We start from the raw sequence: 25,033 nt of genomic DNA, 5'->3' as shown, positions 1-25,033 counted from the left end.
TTGAGTCCACCCCTCTAAATCTGATAAATAGGGTTCAGTCCAATATCCACAATTATTTCTAAACATCCAATTTCGGGGTGTCTCATCTTGAATTGGTCTTGATATCTTTTGACCCGTCCTTCACCTAATTTGATTTTTAATTTGCCACACCACACCAAAGGGGTCTTTTTTATAATTCTTTAATTATAATTATTCAGCCAATTTTATTAATTCGTCAACCGGAATATTCCCATCAACACTTTATTTTACGTCAGAGCGGATCTAAACGGATATCCGTCAGAGCGGATCTGCACGGATCTTCCTCGCACCGGAGGGATTACCAAAATATTTGCCAGGTAGCTGTGCGTTTAAACAGTACCCTTACAGACAAATCTTCCTGGACTAACTCTTAGAGCTGCATCCAAGGATAACATGGGATGAGTTCAATCAATCCTACCACCACAGGAAATTATTAAAAAACAACTTACCTGTGATGAAGGATGACCTCTCAGTCCCCCAGTCCCGTGTTTCTTGGGAATATCCCGGACGAGCCCCCAAACTGTTAGATCAAAATCTCAATAATAGGTAGAATATTTGTAATTCCAGTCATCAGTTAAGAAACAGGCGCCTCAACCCCTGTGATGTGTGGCAGCAGCAGCGCGAGGCCTCGGGAGAATGACCAAGCAGACACAGATCAAGTGTGGTACAAAGCATTCTCAGATTTATTCAGGAAGAAGGGTCATATTTATAGACATATGTCAAACGACAATCTCCAGGATGACTTGAGCATCCAATCATACGACTTAAGAATCAAAGCTTACCATGTATGGCATTTCAAGAAATATAATAACAAATAAGAAATGTATGTGCGTAAATGTGTGTGTGTCTTCAACCTCTGGTTGTGTGTGAGAGTGTCAGTGTGTCCAAGGACTACTACTTCTTGTTTTGTCTAGGTAGGTACATGAGCTGCACAATGGAAAAATCCCAAGACACAGAGAAAGTCAAAAAGTGAAGCCCAAGAAATAAGAAATTATTTAACAGCCAGGTATCCCAGAATGCCTCTCACATCAACCAGCAACAGTTAAACTAGACATAATAACATGGGGGACATTTGGGGGGTATTTTTCCCAAAGTGAGCCGTCAGCTCCAGTTCACTACAATCAGGAGTGGTTAAGGCCCGGGTATATGTAATTTCCCACGTTCTGCTCCATCTCGAGCACAGTTGAGTGTGCAAGCCTTTCAAAGATAATTCTTTGCCCGAGAGCGCGGAAAGACAGCGCGCCATCAAGCCCCAGGTATGCCTCACTTTCCGCACCTGGACACGTCTTGCATGCAGTCGTGTCCGTGCATCTTTCAAAGTATGTCATCAATGGGACATTCACTGGGCAGGATCGGAGAAGAAAAATAGTGCATCCACCATTGCAACATAGTTCAGAAGATGAACCAAGAGAACAGGAATTAAAAAACGATGGGGAAAGCATGCCTCTGAGTTTACTCGTCTTGTTTTCACTCTTCTTTGACGACTGCACATTGTGCTCGGTACTGTACGTATTGCCACCTAGTGGGCTCTTCCAACATGCGCTGTTGCATGTGCACCATCTGCCCGGTCTCGAAATTTGGGCTGCCTGTGGATGGGGTGTGCGGCTGGCCACGAGTTCAATTCACAAATGCGGACGGCCGAAGTATACCCGGGACTTCAGTGATCACAAAAATTCAGGCTGCCACTGTTCAGAGAGTAAAGCTAGTCCACAGTCTAGTAAATGTTTCTTTGTTGCACCGACTGAAAACACATGAGAAACATCATGTGACTGGAGAGACTTGGACATTGCAGTACTGAATATTGAACAGTCCACGCATGTGGATTTGGATTAAACAGGTAATGGCTTTGATGCCGTGCCTGAACACGGTTTATCCCTTCACAGTGGCGTATAGCAGATGGGCATACAGGGCTAATTTTATTATTGAATTTTATTATTTTATTATTGAATTAATATTGCAATTCATTTCACTGACACACACCGAGCATAATAAATTATTAGTTAGATGGCATTCTCCTCATTTAAAAAAACTTGTTTAACATTATAACACTCTATCGTCCCGCCAGCGGACCACTGGGTCGTTAAAGGGTTAAACTTGTTTGCTTAAAATTGTGAATAATTTGCTGATACAGGTACAAAAAGAGATTTTGTAACTGCAAAACAAAAATAAATAGATAAATAAAACTTGTTTCCCCTTGCACCAACTATAGCTGGAGAGGAGAGATTTGGCTGTGGCTAACTTACACAGAAGAGATTTTTTTTGTTCAGCACATAAAAATGAACTACTTCATTTCAGACTGTGGTGATGTGGTTTCTCCACTGCATGGATCTTCATGTGTATCTTCAGGTGACTTTTAAAAGAGAAACTCTTTCCACACTGATCACACGTGTGCGGCTTCTCTCTGCTGTGGATCCTCTCATGTGTTTTCAGATGTCCTGACCGTCTGAATCTCTTGTCACAGTATGAACACTTGTAAGGTTTTTCTCCAGTGTGGATCCTCTCATGTGTTTTCAGATTTGATGACACACTGAATCTGTTGTCACACTGTGAACACTTGTAAGGTTTTTCTCCAGTGTGAATTCTCTGGTGCTTTTTTAAATCGCTCCATGTAGTAAAAGTCTTCTGACACTCAAAGCACATGTACTCTCTCACACTAGTGTGTGTTTTCTGATGTTTTCGTAAACTACACAGCTGTGAAAAACTCTTTCCACTCACAGAACATGAATGTGGCTTCTTCTTTGTATGAACTCTCAGGTGTCTCTTCAGGGCTGATGACCCTAGAAATGTTTTGTCACATTGATCACATGTGAACGGCTTCTCTCCAGTGTGAATTCTCATGTGAAGCTCAAGACTTTGTTTGGTTGATAAACTTTTTCCACACTGATCACATGTGAACGGCTTCTCTCCAGTGTGGATCATCATGTGTTCTTTAAGGCTTGATGATCGACTGAATCTCTTTCCACACTGATCACATGTGAACGGCTTCTCTCCGGTGTGAATTCTCATGTGATGTTCAAGACTTTGTTTGATTGAGAAACTCTTTTTACACTGATCACATGTGAACGGCTTCTCTCCGGTGTGGATCCTCATGTGATGTTCAAGACTTTGTTTGATTGAGAAACTCTTTTCACACTGATCACATGTGAATGGCTTCTCTCCTGTATGAACTCTCTTGTGAACCTCAAGATATTGTTTGGTTGAGAAACTCTTTACACACTGATCACATGTGAACGGCTTCTCTCCGGTGTGAATTCTCAGGTGATGTTCAAGACTTTGTTTGATTGAGAAACTCTTTCCACACTGATCACATGTGAATGGCTTCTCTCCTGTATGAACTCTCTTGTGAACCTCAAGATATTGTTTGGTTGAGAAACTCTTTCCACACTGATCACATGTGAACGGCTTCACTCCGGTGTGAATTCTCATGTGAACTTCAAGACTTTGTTTGGTTGAGAAGCTCTTTTCACACTGATCACATGTGAACGGCTTCACTCCGGTGTGAATTCTCATGTGAACTTCAAGACTTTGTTTGGTTGAGAAGCTCTTTCCACACTGAGTGCAGGTTGTAGATTTATAGGCTCTTATTTTCTTTAGAAATGTATTTTTAGTCTTTGACCGACTCAAATGTTTTTCTTCAGGTTTGTCATGATGTTCCTCCTCCACTTCACTCAGTTCTTCACTCTCCTCCTTCACTTCCATCAGAAAGAAAAAAAGTCATTTAATTTTGAGTAAATCAAAATAAAGAGAGAAATATGAAGTTAAAGGTGATAAAATTTAGACTTGTCGTGATAGACAACTGCTACAAAACCTTACGATCATTTTGAAGCATTTGAATAAATTAGTTGCATATGTCCCTGAAACTTTAACATTAATCTTCCGATCGTAAAGGACCAGCTGTCGTTCCAGCGACAGAATCCAGTGGTCTGGTGAAGGTATAATGTGTGTACGTCTCTTCAGCGCTCCTGTGAAGTTCACTTAATTTTAGAATTTAGTCTCAATTTTACTTTAGCTGCTCGTTTAATCTGACTCCAATTTCAAATGTTTTTACATCAAGATTTACTGAATTAAGACAATCAGCACTGAATGGACGTCTTCTGGCTACAGAATTTCCCAAATAGCTGCTCTGCCACCTTCCCTTAAATAATTCTTAATAATTTATAAATAATATTAAGAAAATAAAGAAAACATTGCTCTGAAATATTTTCAGTAATATATTTGATCAATGACAAAATGATCTAATGTAATATTAACAGCCATATTTTGACATCAACTTTTAGGTTGATATTTAATTTATTTTCCTGTGTAATTATTAAGGGCCAGTCAGAGCAGACTTCTCCTTCCACTGACTTCCATTCATACACATGTGAATATGGGACACCAGAAACACAAGATCAAGTGAATTTTGCAGTAAAGTGGAGTAGATTGTATATTTTAAAATTTTGGAGTGATTTTTATTTGTTATTTATGTTTTTAAAAATATATCACTTCATATCTTGACCGTTGCCGTGTCTGTAGAAAGTTCACATGCTCAAAGTCTAGACTGACTGCATCTTTAAATGTGTTATTATCAGTGTCCTACATGATTCACTCAACCCTGTTACTTCTGACAGGATTTTCCTCCTTTCAAAACCAGAGGATTTCTTCTTCTGAGGTCTTTTAAACAAATGAGATTTATATAAGGAGGAGGAAACAATGGAGTTTGAAACTCAGTGTATGTCTTTTCCATGTACTGAACTCTTGTTATTCAACTATGTCAATATAAATTCACCTTTAAAACTGTGACATTGTCTCAGTTTTTACACAAATGAATGACTGCATTCATCAACCCTGTTACCAAAGTTACTGTAAGAAGAGATATTGCTCAAGTTACACTCACAACCCTGTCAGCCATTCTGGAAAGATCATTTACTTCATACATTATGGTGTTATAGTTTATTCATAAAAATAACAGGGTTGAAAACTGTATTGAAAATGCCTCTATTCGGGGTAACACGCCTGGAAATAGTGTAGCAGATATGAAACAAATGTAAAATACGTAAATATTTAGTTTGATCTGATGTTGAAAATCAGTATGAATGTTTCTCAAACTTCCCTTTACTGAGCTAGAAAAGAACATTATGTATCATTTCATAGTTTAACTGCAAATCTGCAAATTAACTGCAAATCACTGGTGATGTGACTGCAGTGGGAGGAGCTTCGTTAAGTGAATTGCAGTGGGCGGAGCTTCACTGACTGAACTACAGATTGATTGGAGGAGCTGATCTGCCCAAATCAAAAATATCAGTTACTGTGTTTGTTTTTATAGGGTTAGAGATCAAATTTTAGTATCTGCATCAAATTAAATGTACAAAAGTGATTTTAAATAAAAAACCCATTAAATGCAAGTGTCTTTCTTTTTTTGTTGTTGTTATATTAACCTCTTTTGTATTTCGCCCTTAAAGCTGCTGTCCGCAACTTTTGGCCCTCTAGCGTTTAATAAACAGAACTGCACGCATCTTGGGGAGGAACATTGTAGCTGGAGCTACTTTTCTCCGTGTATGTCTATGGCGAGTCACGCAGTGACTATGATACTCTGCGGCGAGTCCTACCAATCTGGTCTGAAATAGTCAGAATATAAACACTAATTATAAGTGTACCATAATGATTCAGAATAAGACAAAAACAGAGTTTGGAAAATGGATTCATGTTGTATAATTTCATTATATAATTTTTGTACATTTTTAACACAAAAAAGTTGCAGACTGCTGCATTAAACTAATTGCAATAATCATTTATGTCCATCTATCGTACAGCAACTGGTGCTAATTCAGAACATTTTGTTTCTCATTCTAACTTTATTCTGTTTCTTCATTAAAATAACGACAGATGTCTAGAAAAGTAGTAAAGAACTGTAAGAAAAACATTTATGCCATGAAGACAGAAATAAACATATCTGTAACCATGAAATCCCCCCAGTCTGTTCACAGCAATGAAATGAACTTTAAGTGTCAATTTACAGCAGATCTGAAGACATCATCCTAATAAATGAGTTGAAAACAGGAACTATTGACATGAAATAAAGAGTGTTTTCAGCAGTTCCCTTTCAAGGGAACTCGCGCTGTGTAAAAACGCTATGGGAACGCCTCTGTGTGATGTCGTCTGAAGCACGTATGCAATCTGTCCAATCAGGAGACGGAACGTCATAGGCGGGTGACGTCACTGACCAGGAACCATAAAGCCAGTCCGAAAACACTGTCATTCAGCTTCTGTGTCTTCAGCAAGCACTCATCGTGTGGTCTGTCTTATTTATCGTTGTCTGTCTACTCTACGAGTATTTATCATGGCGAGCGAACAGCAGTACAGGAAGCGTGTGCACCCTAGTCCGCGTTTTATCCCGGACGGGGACTCGCATGAAATGTGCGTTGTTTGTATGGGAGTGCAGCTCTCGAGGGGGCTGCTTGTGTGCATTGTGATCAGCTCCCGCTGAGAACGCTGCGCTCCGGCCGAGCTCTCTTTGAGGAGAGTGGCTCGGTTCGCGTTCCCCAGGGCTCGGGTCCTGCTTCTGCCGAGGCAGGGCGGCGCCTTATGTCCTGGGGTTCACAGATGGATGTATCGGAGGGGTTAGAGATGGGCCATGCCTTATCTCTGCCCTCACCTGGTACATCTGGAAGTGTATCCATCCGGAGGCCGGAAGCACGCTTTGCGGTTTCTTCCGCTCCGGGGGATACGGTCACGTTAATGGCGTCTAGTTCTGAGGAATTGGATGTTGTTAGTGTGGCCACGGGAGAATCTGAAGATTTGCCACTTCAGTCTCCCGCAAGCGAGGAGCTTATGGAAGTGCTTTCTCGTGCTGTGGCCAAGTTGAACATCAATTGGCCAGCCGAAAAGCAAGAGCAGACGGTGAGAAGCAAGCTAGAAGAACGCTTCTTGCCATCCAGGTCTGCTCAACCTCCACATCGGGCATTACTGTTTTTTCCCAACCTCCACACTGAGGTGTCGAGGTCGTGGAAGAAACCGGTTTCCACCCGTGTCTACACGCCTCAGACCTCCATCTACAGCAATGTGGCGGGGATGAGGAAACACGGGTATGGGGCGATGCCAAGAGTGGAAGAGACGCTTGCGAGCCATCTCTCTCCGCACGCGGCGTCGTCCCTGAAAGCCCCGACGTTGCCCACTAAGCCGCTCAAGACAACTTCAGCGCTAGTGGGCAAAGCATACTCGGCTGCAGGTCAAGCAGTGGCATGCTTGCACACGATGTCTATCATGCAAGCATACCAGGATGACCTGCTAAAGGATTTGGGGGAAAGTTATGAAGTGGGGGCGGATCTCATCCATGAGTTGTATCTGACTGCCGCTACGGAGCGGCACTTGTGGCTTAATCTCACGGATCTGAGGGCCGTCATTGCTGCTAAGAGGGCTTCGTCTAAGAAATCCTGACGCCAGAGTGGCGGTCAGGATTCTGAGGGTGGTCCCCTCCGGAGACAGACAGTGCTCACCTCATTATACGGTGCCTGTGAATCTTCGGTGCCCTCAGGAGGGCGCTCTGTCATCCCCGCCGCAATGCCAGGGCGCAGTAGTTCCCTGCGTGTCACCCGAGGGTGGCGCGCTTCAGCAGTCACGCCAGTTGTTCCCTGCCGGTCCGCAGCTTCAGGGCACTGTGCTGGCTGCTCATGTTACACCAGAGGCCAGTCTCGAGAGACTGGTACCCTTAGTAGATTTTTTGTCAGAGTGGAAAATTTGTCAAAAGTATCTCAGTGGGTCCTGCGAACTATAGAAAAGGGGTATGCGATCCAGTTCAAAACACGCCCACCCCGATTCAACGGGATTCTATCCATGGTGGTAGATCCCGAGCAGGCTCTGGTATTGGCACAAGAAGTGCAGACACTCTTGGGAAAGGAGGCTATAGAGAGGGTCCCTCCTCCAAGCAGGGAGTCAGGCTTTTACAGCTGTTACTTCATTGTGCCAAAGAAAGACGGAGGATTACGTCCGATTTTAGATCTGCGTCAATTAAATCGAACAGTAGCAAGGCTCAAGTTCAAAATGCTGACAATAAAGCATGTTGTGTCACAAATCAGATCCGAGGACTGGTTTGTGACGGTAGATCTACAAGACGCGTATTTCCATGTGTCAATCCTTCCACATCACAGAGAATTCCTGAGGTTTGCTTTCGGGGGCGAAGCATACCAATATCGGGTTCTCCCCTTCGGCCTAGCATTGTCACCCCGAACTTTTACCAAATGTGTAGATGCGGCGCTGGCGCCCTTGCGCATGCAGGGCATCCGCATTCTCAATTACATAGACGATTGATTGATTCTCGCGCAATCAGAGGAGATAGCGGTTCAACATAGAGGTGTTGTTCTCGCTCATATGGAAAAGTTGGGGTTGAGACTAAACGCAAAGAAAAGTGTGCTTTCTCCTGCACAGAGAACCACTTATCTAGGCGTGGTATGGGATTCGGTGATTATGAAAGCCCGTTTATCTCCGGCTCGAATAACATCAATCCTCAATATTGTCTCGGACATAAGGCAAGGCCAGTCACTCACTGTAAAACAGTTCCAGAGACTGTTGGGTCTGATGGCAGCAGCGTCCAACGTTATACCTTGCGGCCTGCTGTACATGAGACCGCTGCAGTGGTGGCTCAAAACTAGGGCTGGACGATATGGCCAAAAATTATATCACGATATAATTCTAAATTTCGGTCGATACGATATAATTCCGATATTGATATGAACTATATAATAGCCTCAGAAAAACTGCCAAGAACGGCCACAACGGATGTCTGTACCTACAAACGTCTGAAAAATGAATTTGCCAAATCTATGAAATCTCTTCCTATAAAACTCTAATATTTTAGAAATAAAAACAGTACAAATAAATTTATGTTCAACTTTTATTTGTATTTAGCCTTCATACAAACATAAAAATAATATAAGACTCACTTACTTTAGTAATATTAACTTCTTTAACATTAACTATAACGTAGGCTGATTTTATTATTCTTAAAGGGTCATGAAACCCCAAAACACTTTTTTTGAGATGTAAACAGATGTATAGGCTGCACATCATTTAAAACACTAAAGGTACTCAATGTTATTCATAAGTGAAAAATAGTTATTTTTGCATTTTTCAGAGCGATTTCTGTCTTCCTGTTTGAAAAGCTGAGTCGGAGCAACGTCACAAAATCTGACATAATCGTGTACCTTCGGCCCAAGTATGGGCATGGTCGAACATGCTGACGTAGACCGTTTTGAGCGAATCTCGACATATATATTCATGACATAAAGCTCATTCAATCCAATCACTGCGCTGTAATATGCATAAGATTATAATTGCGGTATTATGCATGAGAAAGTATCACTTCTCTCGCCTCGGTCTCTTGTCATTCAGAGACATATCGCTGGTGCTCGTTTCCTCAGTGCTACAACACAATGTGTTTTCCTGCGACGCATCCAGAGCAGAGGTTTGTGTGCATGTGGATTGTTTTGCTGTTATCTACCCGCACAAATGGAAAATATGTTCGCGCGAGATCGCATTACAGCGGAGAATTCAAATGTCACAAAAGTGCGGCTCATTCACCTCTGCCTGCTCTAGCTGCGTTCAAACACGCAAGCCGTAGGCTGTTTCCTTCAGCACAGCAGCACGTGTTTGTATTTTGCTTGCGATGCGGTCAGAACTGGAGTTTGAATACGAACACATGAAAAACACGATTGTTATGATATACACACGGAGCGCGCATATGCTCGGTTTCAGCGCAGAGCTCCGCGATGAGTTTAATAACACTAGCCACGTGGCACATAGCTCATACAGAATAAAGTATCCGTGTTTAAAGTTTTTATTTCACACATTCTCCTGCACCAAACATTAACCAGCACGGTCTAGTTATGCACACATATTTTCATCAAGTTGTGGAAGCTTGTTCCGTCGCATTTGCATCGGGTGTACTCATTTTGTAAAACTTGCCGCATTCGCGTTTGATTTCGGCGTACAACTGCTGAGCACTGGCTGGTGGCTGCGTGTCTCTGTGGTGTACGTCATCACGCAAATAGCGTTCTGCTCTTTAACGGCTGCGCCTCAAGTCAGTGAGAAATGCTGTATCGAAATACCGGAAATGTGGTTAAAAATCATATCACCGTTATTGAAAAAAATTATATCGCGATATATATTGATTTTGAATTATTGTCCAGCCCTACTCAAAACCAAGGGGTTCTCACCGAGGGGGAATCCATTTAGTATGATCAGAGTCACGCGGCGATGCTTACGTGCTCTAGACATATGGAAGCAACCTTGGTTTCTATCCCAGGGACCTGTGCTGGGGGCTCTCAGTTGTCGCGTCACGCTAACGACAGATGCATCCCTCACGGGCTGGGGGGCGATCATGAGTGGTCGCTCGACATGGGGGCTGTGGCAGGACCATCATCTCACATGGCACATAAATTGTCTAGAAATGATGGCGGTATTTCTAGCTTTGAGATACTTCCTCCCAGACCTCAGAGACAAACATGTGTTAGTCAGAACAGACAACACATCAGTAGTCTCGTATATAAATCACCAGGGGGGTCTGAGATCACGCCCGCTTACAAGCTGGCCAATCAGATTCTCCTGTGGTCCCAAGGGAAACTGCTATCCCTCAGAGCAGTTTACATCCCAGGGTACCTGAATGTGGGAGCAGACATCTGCTTGCATCTGGAGGGACGACTCACTGTCCCCTGTGGTTCTCCATGACAAACCCAGCACCTCTTGGGCTGGATGCTATGGTACAGCCGTGGCCGAGGCTACCACTGTACACAGTTCTGGAGAGAGTTCGCCGGGACGGGATCCATCAATTATTGGTACCCCCGTACTGGCCGGCCCGAGTTTGGTTCTCGGACCTGGTTTCTCTCCTGGACGGGTCTCTGATGGAGATTCCGGTCAGGGAGGACCTTCTATCTCAGGCGGGCGGTCTAATACTGCATCCCCGCTAGGAGTTATGGAAGTTGTGGGCATGGCCTCTGAGGGTGCACGTCTCATAGATTCCGGTCTATCAACTGAGGTTGTTGAGACCATACTCCAATCCAGAGCTCCCTCCACGAGGAAACTTTACGCTCTGAAGTGGAGATTATTCACTTCTTGGTGTGAGAATCATCAGTGGGATCCAGTGGGATCCTCTCTGCAGGAGAGATTCTCCACAGGGTTATCCCCCTCCACACTAAAGGTATACGTGGAATTCCCAATGTGTTTGTTGTTCACACCCTGACGAAGGCAATAGCCGCAACGCGTAGGTGTGCTACATGTATGTCTCACCTTCTTTTAAATAATAGCCAAGATGAAATAAAGGCTTTTTAATAATATTTTTCGCTTGATCCGAATGCCTTGGATTACTTATGATTACAAGTATACAGCTTTCCCTCGTATCCAAAGAGCACCGAGATTGAATTTACACCCCGTGCAGCACATCTTTTGCATTATCTTTTTGTGGTATACGTGGCAGCCTTAGCTGCTTACCACGCTCCTTTCAGTGGAGTCTCTTTGGGGAGACACCTGCATGTAACTCGTTTCCTTCGTGGCACTATGAGGATGAGACCTGCAGTACGCACTGAGTTCCGACATGGGATTTGGCCATTGTATTACAGGGCCTGTCTATGGCCCCCTTCGAGCCCATCGAAGAGGTGGCAGAAAAGTTAACACTTAAAACAGTGTTTCTCATCACTATTTCGTCTCTCAACATTCAAGCCCTGTCGGTTGCTCCATCGTGTCTAGAATTTGCGCCTGGTAATGTGAAGGCATTTCTACATCCCAGACCGGGATACATTCCAAAGGTTCTCACTAATACTGCGAGACCTATTATGCTGCAGGCCTTTTGTCCTCCTCCGTTTACGTCATCGGACCAGGAAAAGTTGAATCTGCTATGTCCAGTATGGGCATTGGATGCATACGTTCACAGAGCTGCCAACTGGAGAAAAGATGAACAGCTGTTCAGTGCACCAAGAAAAGGTCTACCAGCATCTAAGCAGAGAATGAGCAAGTGGGTGGTCGAGGCTATCTCACATGCTTATGAGGAGTATGGCTGCCTCCAAGGCTTTTATTTCGGGGGTTTCCCTGTCTGACATCTGTGATGCACACATGTCCTCACCGCACACATTTGTAAAGTTCAACACTCATTCAACAAGACATTTAGATCATTAGCAGATCATCTCACTTTATTCTGAGTGTTTGCTGTTACACATTACACATTATTGGAGTCACAATGTATGAGAAAATCCTATAAACTGCTCTAGTGAAAGACAATACTGTTATTTCTGATGATATAACATGAATAAAACATTAACACAAAAACAAACACTAACGACACTCATCTTCAACTACTTCTAAAGTAGAACACACGTGATATATATATTGTACGATTTGTGAAAAAACAGAGGGGGGGTTGGGGGTGTCACAGTTCCCTTGTCTCTAAGACTCCAAATCCCATGATCCTCTTGTCTCCTCACCTGCACTCACTTCCCTCCTCAGCTTCCCATCAGAACTCATCTCGGATTACCTGCACCTGCTCCTGTTCATCAGCACATCCTTTATAACGGACTCACTCCATTCACTCCCTGTCGGATCTTGTTGTTGTTTAAGTTGTACCTGTGTGTGTCTTCTCCTGCGTTTGTTTATTAAAGTACCGTAACTGTGGATATCCGTATACGTCTCGTCTCTCTAACACCAGCGTACCATAACAGAAGATCCGACCCAGACAGCTGGATATCCACAGGCTCTAATATGGGTTTATTTCTCATCACTGAAGCTCCTGCTCCTCCCGTGCCTCACACCCCAATGTCAGCGGCGGATCAGCTCATCAGTCTTTTCCAGGTTGGACGTTCGCTGGAGAGGTATGTGGAGGAGTTTGTAGAGCTAGCTTATTTGACAGGCTGGTCAGACGCTCGTTTAATCGCCCTGTTTCTGGACGGACTGGACGAGAGCACTATCCGTTTTAGTGAACCTGACGATTACTTTTCCTTAAATGATACAATTAATTTAATTTTGTATTTAAACGGCTCCAAATTCTTTGTTGATGAGGTTCAGGATTATAACTGTAACTCTCGTCCAGTCCTCCCGGAAACACGGGCGGCCTGGCCAGTCTGTCAAGCTCCGTCTTCCTCCACATACCCCTCCAGTGAGTTGATCCCCTGTGTTCCTCTGGACCCACACACCACCGCTGGGCCCAGTAAGAGGAGGAAAAGGAGGAAGAAAACCAAGCCCTCTCCAATATCCGCTGAGCACTCTCCACTCTCGGCCGAGAACGCTCCAGTACCAGTGGGGCTTCTTATTGTTTATGAGGGAATGAACTGGCCCTCTGCTCCAACCGCCAAGCTATTTCCTCCAGTCTCCGCCAAGCACGTTTCTCCAGTCTCCGCCGAGCCCTCAGCTCCAGCCGCCGCCGAGCCCTCAGCTCCAGCCGCTGCCGCCGAGCCAGTATCTCCAGTCTCAGCCGCCGAGCCAGTATCTCCAGTCTCAGCCGCCGAGCCTGTATCTCCAGTCTCAGCCGCCGAGCCTGTATCTCCAGTCTCAGCCACCGCCGAGCCTGTATCTCCAGTCCCTGCAGAATCTGCAGCCCCAGCCTGCCAAGAGCCCACTTCAGCCCACAAGCCCATGCCTTTCTTTAAACTCCTGAAGACCCTCCTGAACCTCCCCAAGTTTTTTTTTTGGGGGGGGCCAAGTACCTGTGGGTGGGGTACATGTGGGCGTCACACATGTGGGTGGGGCTCAAGGACCACCATGGCAGCCCGCTGCACCTGACCCGCCGTGGCAGCCCGCTGCACCTGACCCGCCGTGGCAGCCCTCTGCACCTGACCCGCCGTGGCAGCCCGCTACACCTGACCCGCCGTGGCAGCCCTCTGCACCTGACCCGCCATGGCAGCCCTCTGCACCTGACCCGCCCACCCCCCTCCCCGGTGTTCCATCTACAGCGTGAGGCCACGCCTACTGGGAGGGGGAGGTAATGTCACAGTTCCCTTGTCTCTAAGACTCCAAATCCCATGATCCTCTTGTCTCCACACCTGCACTCACTTCACTCGTCAGCTTCCCATCAGCACTCATCTCGGATTACCTGCACCTGCTCCTGTTCATCAGCACATCCTTTATAACGGACTCACTCCATTCACTCCCTGTCGGATCTTGTTGTTGTTTAAGTTGTACCTGTGTGTCTTCTCCTGCGTTTGTTTATTAAAGTACCGTAACTGTGGATATCCATATACGTCTCGTCTATCTAACACCAGCGTACCATAACAGGGGGGTTTAGAAATTTGTTAAAAACCACAGTAGAGCTATATACTATTTTGGCAGCTGTTACAGAAACATTTTTACAAAAAAAATCTTCTGATTTAACCTTGAGATTTGAAGTATTAGATATTAGCTTAGATATTTGCAACACCATCTACAATGACACTAATAATTCTTAATTTCTGATAGAAATGCAAAATCAGTCGGTAGTTATTAATAGAATAACGAGACACAAACCTTTACATTGAGTTGTGTCTGGTCCCATTTATTTTTGATCACACTGCATACACAGAAAAGAAAAAGAAAATATGCGCACATCCCAACTAAACTCAGGGCAGGTGCTCGATCATTAAAGTCACTCCAGAATAAACCAACAAAGAACTGCACACTGCACAACGTTTCGACCAAAGAGGTCTTCGTCAGGTCAGGCAAACAGTAGATAGTGACTAAATGGCAATTGCTTTGCATTTTCTCAACATAGTCAATGACACCTGATACAATTAATTTCATCAACATGATCAATCACACCTGTTACAAATCATCATACTCATCACCCAATAATTGTATCAACACTAGTAACAAATTCTATTCATTTGATTGTATATGATGCATGCTCGTAGTTTCTTTTGCGCTTTATTTAAGCTATATAATAAAGTAATTATGCAGCACGTGCCGGCGCATTTCCACATGCAATTCTTGAGTGCGCGCCACGAGCACAGTATAACGGCTGATTATACTGGACAGTCATGTTAAAGGGGTACTTCACCCCTGGAAAGATGAATGTGTATTTAAAATTGGTCATTTATGTAGTAGAAATGTGAAATTATTTTTGAATTTGGAGCTTTCTAGACTGAGAAAAGGCAGAAAATGTATTTTTGACTAATGTGGATGAAAGACAACAACTCCCAGAATGCACTTGTTTCGCTGCCCTTGCGAGGCCACGCCCAAACCACGCCTATCGGTCGCAATCGTGAGTTAGTTCATACATTTACAGCGAAATGGTGCTAAATTGACACACGGCCTAAGGCTGAAACAAATTCCAGCAAAATCATTTACAAGTAAACAGTGCCATGGATATTCCATATCATAGCAACAAAGCGTCTCAACATAAAACAACGCTGCGCTGCAGACGCGCTCAAGCGCTCACAGACGGACGTTTTAAGCAGAGCGCCTAGCGTTTTCAGCTGGCTAAAAACCATCTAAAAATGCTCTGGTGGACACACGGCCTAAGCGTATTCGCCTAGAGGTAAGACTCGCTGATACTAGACTCTTATTTCTGATAACACAGTAGCCTGCCTTATATCTAGTGTTGTAGGTAGCAGTGAAACTGCAAACTAACGCAAAGTAACGTTAGATAGACAATTACATATAAGTTGCATATAAGTTGACTGTTATCAAAGTAAAGCCCCTGTTCTGTAAAACTGAGTTAGTCTATTTATCTGTTTATGCTAACGTTACCACAAAAGCCTGTTGCTGTATTGGTTGAGATGACTGCAGAGACCGATAAATTTGCGAGATGAACCACTGATGTAGTGCAGACTATAACAAAATAATGTTAAAAATATAACTGACACCCACTTTTGATAAAATCTTTGATCTATGTCCGTGAGTAACCTCAAACGCGCATATGTTATGGGCGTGGCGAAAAAATGCCGAACTACTTGCTATTACTGGCTGTAGTTTTAAGCCTCTGGCCAAAAAAGCCTCCGATGACGCAAAATGACAATTTTTACGTCATCGGAGGCTTCTTTACAGAATAAAAATGCATAAATCTCTCATCTCGGGCTGATATGAAGGGGGAAAGCACGGTAATTCGAAAATACTAGTGGTATTCTACTAATACAAAGCTTAATGCTAAATCCTGAAGTATCCCTTTAATTTTTCTGTGTTTTACCAACATAGCCTGACAACATCTCATCAGATGTTCAAATGAAGTTCCCTCGTTGTCGCCTGCACCTTTTCCGCTCGTCTGACTTGCACCTGGCGCTGAGCCCTAATGCGCGTCTGAAAAGTGAAAAGTTCTATATAAACGCAGCATTTTACTTGGTGATGTTTTAACAAAAGATTTTTATTTTTGGTAGTTTCTATGCTCTGTTGGTGGTTTGTGGAGTACCATCACCCTGGGGGGGATATATTTTTTTTATCCCCAGATTCCCCACCGCCAGGGATAAAAATAATTCAGCAGAGGCAGGGATGCATAGACCAGAAGGGGGGAAATCCCCCCAATCCCCCCCTACAAATCTCACCCTGTGTATATATATATATATATATATATATATATATATATATACAGCTATGGAAAAAATTAAGAGACCACTTAACATTGATTTCTGAACTTGGAGTGGTCTCTTAATTTTTTCCATAGCTGTATATATATATATATATATATATATATATATATATATATATATATATATATATATATATATATATATATATATATATACACACTAGGGGTGCAACGGTTCTCGGTAAAAAATCTAACCGTACGGTTCTCCACTTACGGTTCGGTACACACTTGCACCGCGGTCCATCTCGAGTGACGAAGCATCTATTGGTTAATATGGTTTGTTTAAAATAGCAACGTGGAAAACAGACAGACAGAGTTCAGATAATGTATGTTTCAGTTGATGGATGCGCAAAACGTTACAACAACGATAATCAGAAAGTGTGGAGAAAACAGTCACTCTTTGTAAAATGTTAACTGCGAGTGCCGCATGCTCTAATGTCCAGTCATTTACGCCGTCATCACCCGGGTGTTGATAGCGTGCCAGCGCAGGTGAGACCTGAACAGCACACGTTGCTATCTGTGTTTAACACTCTGAGGTATCGCTGGCGATACCACCGCTTTTTTTTTCTTACCAGTGTGAAAGAGACTCAAAATACTCCATCAATGTTCCACATACAATTAAGAGTTATACACCATTTTAATCTGTGGAATATCTTCTTTTATTTGTGTACACTCAGAGTAAAAACAAAATGTTGTGCTTTTTGTAAAATAAAGAAAACTAACATGACGCGTGATCTCTCGTCTCCCTCTGAACGAAGTCCAATCTGATAGTTCTCAGAAAATGAACTGTAACTTAGTGAATACTAATCACAAAAAAATCATACTTATGTCTAACAAAACGTTAAGATGTCAGGTTTTAAATCGTGCAAGTCAAATCGAAAACAAACATTCTGTGTTCATGTAATCTGTATGAAAAGAGAGGCATGTCAGACGCCTTTGATTCAGCTCATTACCCACTAATGCAGCCACGCCCACGGAGCCAGCGCTATTCAGACGCAAATTCAGAGGCAACACATGCATACATCCTCTCAATCGTGTATTTATTGTCTTGAAAAGTGTTTATCTGGATGTAAAAGCCATGGTTAGCGATCTCTGGAAGACAGGCAGTTAGTTCCTGTTTGTTTTCTTCTATAGATAAATTTTAGATGAGTTTTTGTTTCTTTAGCGCCCTCCGGCTGCAGTATGAATTGGAAAACACCATTCATGGAATAGCCTCTTCTTCTTTTGATAAAATTTGTGGACTAAAAACAGAAAGACAGAGAGCGCCCTCCGGCTGCAAGTATGAATTGCAAACACCAGCGCTCATAGAGATAACAATGAATATTAAATAAATAACTCCTATGTATAGAAAATTGACATAAATATATGAGAATCCAATATTTCTCCAAATGTGCATGGTTTTAAACTAAAAGCCTATATTCAGACTCTTTGCATCACAGAAATACATTATATTTTAAAGTATAATATAAAACCATTATTTTATATTGTAATAATATTTTTCTGTATGTTTCATATACCATGATGAGCTTGAGACATCACAGAAGGTTTTTTTCACAGCCTACCTGACTGAAAGGCCTCATTAATATGCAAGTCATTTCAGGTCATTACTATGCGATTCTTTTGTGTTCTCAGGTGAGAATGACCCATTATTCATGGTGATTCACGCCTCCACGCATACTGTTTCTTGGCAAAAAGTGTCTTACAAAATCTAAATCAATATATTGTTATAAATGAAAGTAGTCAGCATAAATTTTACATAATTTTGAAGCAAAAACTCTACTCTACAACCTCCAATACCCTAAAGTATTGTAAACACTGAGTTAATATACTTTTTTTGGCCTTATTTCAGTGACTTAAGTTTTTTGTTTTTTCAATAACCACGCATAAACGCTATTCCTTCAAAAACACAAACATGTACATACATGTTCCTCACATATTATGGTAGCCTAGTTTGTGCTGAATACAGTGTAATGACACTTGTGTCATTAATATGTTTATGAACAACTGAAAAAAGCACAAATGTCAGGGCATGTCAAAACTTCTCCAGGCCCCAAATCAGCTTCAGACTCCAAAGGGTTAAATTAAACTAATTTAAGCCTTGCTGATTTAAACCTTCAAGAACAAGACACGAAAGAGAACTCACACGCACTGTGAGAAGATTTGTGTGCACTCATCCGAAGCGTGCACACGTTTATTTCAGTCAGGGCGGAAACACTGAGTTCTCTTTCAAGTCTTGCGCTTCAGCAGACAAATTCATACAAAAATTATGTCAATATGCCCGTCTTGGCGAGTATCCTAGCAAACATAGTCGGTTGTCTTAAGTGAGCGTATATTAGTCGAGAAAGACAGCGCATGTGTAACAGTATATGTACTGATCGTGCATATCTTAAAGGGAAAGACGCCTATTCCTTCTGCCTGTTTTTAATGTTAAATCAAACAACAAATAAAGAAATCACTTACTGCTCTTGACTGAATAGTTTTTGTAACTTCAATAATGATTAATCTTTATTTATTTTATACAGTAAAGATAATATGCAGTGTTATTTTATATTTGATTACTTTACCCATTTTCTGTACCTGAAAACTACTGTTTATTTTATTTGAATATTTGCTTTATTGTACTTATTTGTGATGTTGCTTATAGTTTGATTGTTTGTTCTTATTTTCTTTATTTTTATTTGACAGTAGTCCTATTTTCCCTAAACATAGCACATACCGAACCGTACCGAAACCGTGATACGAACCGAACCGTGAGCAATTTGAACCGTTGCACCCCTAATATACACACACACACAAACACAGACACACAGAGCGGGTACGGAGAGTATTCAGACCCCCTTAAATTTTTCACTCTTTGTTCAACTACAAAATCATTTAAGTTATTTTTTTCCTCATTAATGTACACACAGCACCCCATATTGACAGAAAAACACAGAATTGTTGACATTTTTGCAGATTTATTAAAAAAGAAAAACTGAAATATCACATGGTCCTGAGTATTCAGACCCTTTGCTGTGAAACTCATATTTTTAACTCAGGTGCTGTCCATTTCTTCTGATCATCCTTGAGTTGGTTCTACACCTTCATTTGAGTCCAGCTGTGTTTGATTATACTGATTGGACTTGATTAGGAAAGCCGAGAAGAGAGAGGTAAAGAAGAACCCAAAGATCACTGTGGCTGAGCTCCAGAGATGCAGTCGGAGATGGGAGAAAGTTGTAGAAAGTCAACCATCACTGCAGCCCTCCACCAGTCGGGGCTTTATGGCAGAGTGGCCCGACGGAAGCCTCTCCTCAGTGCAAGACACATGAATGCCTGCATGGAGTTTGCTAAGATGGTGAGAAATAAGATTCTCTGGTCTGATGAGACCAAGATAGAACTTTTTGGCCTTAATTCTAAGCGGTATGTGTGGAGAAAACAGGCACTGCTCATCACCTGTCCAATACAGTCCCAACAGTGAAGCATGGTGGTGGCAGCATCATGCTGTGGGGGTGTTTTTCAGCTGCAGGGACAGGACGACTGGTTGCAATCGAGGGAAAGATGAATGCGGCCAAGTACAGGGATATCCTGGACGAAAACCTTCTCCAGAGTGCTCAGTGCCCGGTTGCATAAAGCACCTTAAGTTTTTCCCTTAAGTATGACACTTAAGGCGTGATTTCCCCTTAACTAAGGGAATGACTTAAGGGTGTTGCATATAATCTCTTAAACTGTTCACTTAGGTAAGGGAAACCGTTAAGTGTTTCACGACAGCAACCCAGGTTTTGCCGTTATAAAATTCTACTGTTGCCATGGACACGTTATTTGTTAATACATATCGTGGTAAGTTTTCACAGAAAACAACATAAGATGGATAAGGAAAACAAAAAAGAAAACCAAATATGAAAGAGAACGACCAGACGAGAAACTCAAATTGATAGTTTACTCAAAATTGAGATTTCTGCCGTCATTCACTCACCCTCATGTCGTTCCAAACCCATAAGACTTTCATTCATCTTTGGATAACAAATAAAGATATTTTTAATATTCTCTCATCATTTATGTCCATTTATTGAAAAACATCCATATGATTACGGCTGTGTCAGAAGCTCAAACGTGCGCGCAAGAACCAATGAGGTTTGTTTTTGCGTGTGATGTACGCACGTTTGCGCTTCCGTTGACCATATAAGATATGCGCTACATATGTGATTTCATCAATGTTTATGTGAATAAACCGCTAAAGTACAATTTGTTTATCATATAAAGCGGTCGATCGTGTCTCGTTAGAAGACTTGGATTGAACCTGCTCTCTCCGTGTAACACTTAAGGTGAAGTTTTATGAACCTTATGTTATACTTAGGGAAATGACGGTTAAGGGGCTTTATGCAACACTTAAGGGATTACTTAAGTGAAAAATACATACTTAAGGGAAATTCTTAGGGTTTATGACGTTTCACCTAAAGAAACCCTTAAGCAATACTTAACGGTTATTTTCTGCAACACCCTTAAGTTTAAGGGAAACATAAGGGCGATCTTAAGGGAAAATTACACTTAAGGTGCTTTATGCAACCGGGCACAGGACCTCAGACTGGGCCGAAGGTTTACCTTCCAACAAGACAATGACCCTAAGCACACAGCTAAAATAATGGAGTGGATTCACAACAACTCTGTGACTGTTCTTGAATGGCCCAGCCAGAGCCATAACTTAAACCCAATTGAGCATCTCTGGAGAGACCTAAAAATGGCTGTCCACCAACGTTTACCATCCAACCTGACAGAACTGGAGAGGATCTGATCCCCAAATCCAGGTGTGAAAAACTTGTTGCATCTTTCCCATAAAGACCCATGGCTGTTTTAGATCAAAAGGTGCTTCTACTGAATACTGAACAAAGGGTCTGAATACTTAGGACCATGTGATATTTAAGTTTTTCTTTTTTAATAAATCTGCAAAAATGTCAACAATTCTGTGTTATTCTGTCAATATGGGGTGCTGTGTGTATATTAATGAGGAAAAAAAATGAAGTTAAATGATTTTAGCAAATGGCTGCAATATAACAAAGAGTGAAAAATTTAAGGGGGTCTGAATACTTTCCGTACCCACTGTATTAAACTTTGACAAAGAGTAGCTTTTATTGTTATAATTGTGATTTCATAATATTTAGATATAAATCCAACAATACTTGTGAAAATTCAGTACTTCAGTCAGTCAAATAGCAAATAGTGGAGCTCTGCAGCATTTACTGGTAAAAGTGATTTTTTACATTTAAAACTGCATTTTCCAAAAGATGGGCAAAAATCTTACACTAAACCATGTCAAATTATCCATTACTATTTTTTCTGTAATTTAATTACATTTACTTCTGATGTAATTGAACTAAATACTGTGTTTAAAACAATTATATACAATACAATAGTGGATTTTCCATCAAAATTAGGGCTGTCAATAGATTCAATTTTAATCGCAATTAATCACAATTAATCTCACACTTATCGGGAAATTAAGCATACATCAGATTCAAGTGTGATTCTCACAAAACTGTATTTTTCAGCTTTTTTCAAGGTAAATAAATTTAGGTCTGCAAGAGGACACTTGCAGACTCCAAAAGGACACCAAATAACTAAATGATATAGTCCAAATAATTCATACATTTATGTACACTAAAGCATCCACAAAAAAATAAAAAATAAAAAAATAAATAAAACAATGTTTGAGAATTCACAGTGTATAGCATGCAACGTCAACTGGCGGCCCGTGGGCCAAATCCGGCCCGCTAGAGATATCCATCCGGCCCCCAGAATAATACTGAATTCAGGAATAGCCTTGTAAGAGGAAAAAGTTTAGGGCTGGTCCGAATACCATTTTTTGAGCTTCGAAGCTTCGGTAGTAATGAGCATATTTTTCTCTCTAATAAAGGCAGAATCTGTGTCTGTATGTCCGTTTGCATTTTTATTATTTCGAGAACCGTTCATCCAATCGACTTCACAAGGGAGTGCAGAGTCGCATTTGGTGTAATATAGATGGACACGCAAGACGTGACCCATTCAGAATTAATAAACTTTTAGTAAACTACAGTCAGAACAGCGCGAGCGGAAAGCGGCGCACCTCACGCGGGCAGGGCTCAAGCCTAGTTTACGCTGCACGCGTGTGCGGCGCGTTACGGCTGCGACGCGGCTACCGGAGCTGATACGCGGGCACTCTAGTCAATGCTCGTGTTTACACCAGCCGCGCCGCGGTGCGTTAGAGAAGCGTCCCAGAAGCGGCTCGCCGCGCCGCTTCGCTAAAGATATGCGCCTCGCCTATTTCTGACGGACGCCGCGTCCAAGACGCGCAGCTCAAATACAAAATAAAGTCAAAATAATCACCCTGAGTAAACTCCTGCTCATATTTCACATCATTACGATGCCAGAAACTGACGACAAGAGATTTGAAGTTGAAAAACTTGAAATTTCTTTGTTTTTGTTGTCCATAACTGGAATTTTAAGTGTATTAACTTCATCTGTATGGCTACCAGGGGCGGTTTCTTCATTAGGGCAATAGGGCGACGCACCACCAAAGTGAGAAAGGGGCGGACTTTTCCAATCACATTCAACCACAGAGTTACGCTAGCTGTCACTGTTAGGCTGTTTGTTCTGCCTCTGGATATAGTCCAATCAGCGTCGAGTCACGCTCTGTGGAGTACCGCCTCTTTTTGGGCGATTTCAGTCTGGCCGAGATTTGCCCCGAGTGCTCCCATAGACTTCCATTCAAATAACTTGAACAGCAGACACTGCCATGCAATCTCTATGGGTTCCGGGAGGGCTCGCACTAACGTGCCTTCGTCATCATACGTAACCTGAACTTTTCATACGATTGGTGGAAACAAACATACTTCTATTAATTTTCTATGCTGAAGTGACATCCAATAATTTCCTCAGTGCATTATTTACATTTAACAGATATATTCTCCATCTGCAAATGTTAGAAAGTCAAGAAAATATTTCAATTTTGCAGTCAGGCGTGGACGAGCCTTCAGCAAGCACAAACTTCCGTGAACGAGCGCGCCAAACAGACGGAGTTCAATCTGAGTAAAATACATTTTGCTAAAAATATTTGTTGTTGAAAATTTGTTTTTGTTGGCGAACATAATTATGCCATATATAGAATTTCGAAAACACAACCAAGTGTATTCGTACGATAGCAGTAACTGTGTAAAGTGACTGTTGTAGGGTAATCAAAATAATAATATTAGTCTGTTCTTTTGTTTTTATTTATTTTCATTTTTAGTTTAGTGTATTTAACTTCTGCTTTAAAAAACATTTTGTTTTTAGATTGTAAAGTTACAATTTTAGAATATAGCCTAGGCCTAATGCGATTTGACCCCTTTTTTGCACATAATATAGCATATACTATACAGTTACATTCATATTTGTTTTTATAGCCTTCAATATGAACATTGTTTTTAAGACAATATTGGGCAGGATGTAATTTTAAAAAAAAAAATTAAATACAGATTGTTTTTTTTAGATCTCAGCCCTATTGCATGCTTTAAATACTGAATTTTCCATGTTTTAGATAAGCAGTAATGATACATTATTATATCACTTGTTAAATTATTATTTAAAGGTGCCCTAGAACATGTTTTTAAAAGATGTAATATAAGTCTAAAGTGTCTCCTGAATGTGTCTGTGAAGTTTCAGCTCAAAATACCCCATAGTTTTTTTTTTTTATCTGCCTATTTTGGGGCATCATTAACAATGCACTGATTTATGTTGAGATCCGCGTGTTTTCTGGAAGTCTTTTAAACAAATGAGATTTATACAAGAAGGAGGAAACAATGGAGTTTGAGACTCACTGTATGTCTTTTCCATGTACTGAACTCTTGTTATTTAACTATGCCGAGGTAAATTCAATTTTTGAATCTAGGGCACCTTTAATATTGCATAATTTTGACCCAAAACATGTATTGTTGGCTATTATATAAATATACCTGTGCGACTTACGGTTTTGTGGTTTGGGGTCACATTTAATGGAAACACTGAATTTTAAAGAGATGTTGTCTTATGGGTGTGGAACGGCATGAAGGTAATAAATGACAGAATTTAGATTTTTGAGTGAACTAACCCTTTAATTACAAGTAACCAGCCCTAATCCAAACCCTAACTCTTGCTCTACAGTAAGTCCACTTGAATGAAACGACTGAGTGAATTCAGACACACTGAGTGCGCCGGAAGGGCTGCTGATTTCACAGAGTTTGTGCTGCTGTTTAACAATCATTTGAAACTGGAAATTCATTCAGCATGAGCAAACCTTAATTAAACAATTTCATGATCAATTAAACAGGAATTTATACCTGAATGATATTATGCTGGAATGAATGGATTCAATAATATTAACTGTAAGATTATACTTCTGTATATTCTCTATTTCTGTAGATCTGGACATTTTAATAATGATCAAATGACTGAGTTCAGCTGTGAGAATAAAACCAACCTGTTTGTTCCTCAGTATCTTCATGTTTCACTCTGCATGTTTCTTCAATCTTTATTTCTTCA

General features: G+C 41.6%; 1 protein-coding gene across 1 annotated transcript; it reads right to left on the bottom strand.

Annotated features, from left to right (window-relative positions):
- Window positions 1–678: 678 nt before the first annotated feature.
- LOC125245322 (gastrula zinc finger protein XlCGF57.1-like) lies at window positions 679–25,033 on the bottom strand. Its single transcript, XM_048155848.1, has 2 exons — window positions 24,972–25,033; window positions 679–3,705 (listed from the first exon to the last, which is right to left on the bottom strand). The coding sequence occupies exons 1-2, from the start codon at window positions 24,993–24,995 to the stop codon at window positions 2,305–2,307; spliced, it is 1,425 nt and encodes a 474-aa protein (XP_048011805.1). The 5' UTR covers window positions 24,996–25,033; the 3' UTR covers window positions 679–2,304.

The sequence above is a fragment of the Megalobrama amblycephala genome, linkage group LG14, assembly GCF_018812025.1.
Source record: "Megalobrama amblycephala isolate DHTTF-2021 linkage group LG14, ASM1881202v1, whole genome shotgun sequence".
NCBI lineage: Eukaryota > Metazoa > Chordata > Actinopteri > Cypriniformes > Xenocyprididae > Megalobrama > Megalobrama amblycephala.
This window is presented reverse-complemented; position numbering and strand designations above follow the sequence as displayed.

What these genes read in the sequence shown, in the direction of transcription:
- LOC125245322 (XM_048155848.1), bottom strand. Translation starts at nt 24,995, where the DNA reads ATGAAGATACTGAGGAACAAACAG. An exon ending in AGATACTGAGGAACAAACAG is followed by an intron (nt 3,706 to 24,971) that starts GTTGGTTTTATT and finishes ATGGAAGTGAAG; the next exon opens with GAGGAGAGTGAAGAACTGAG.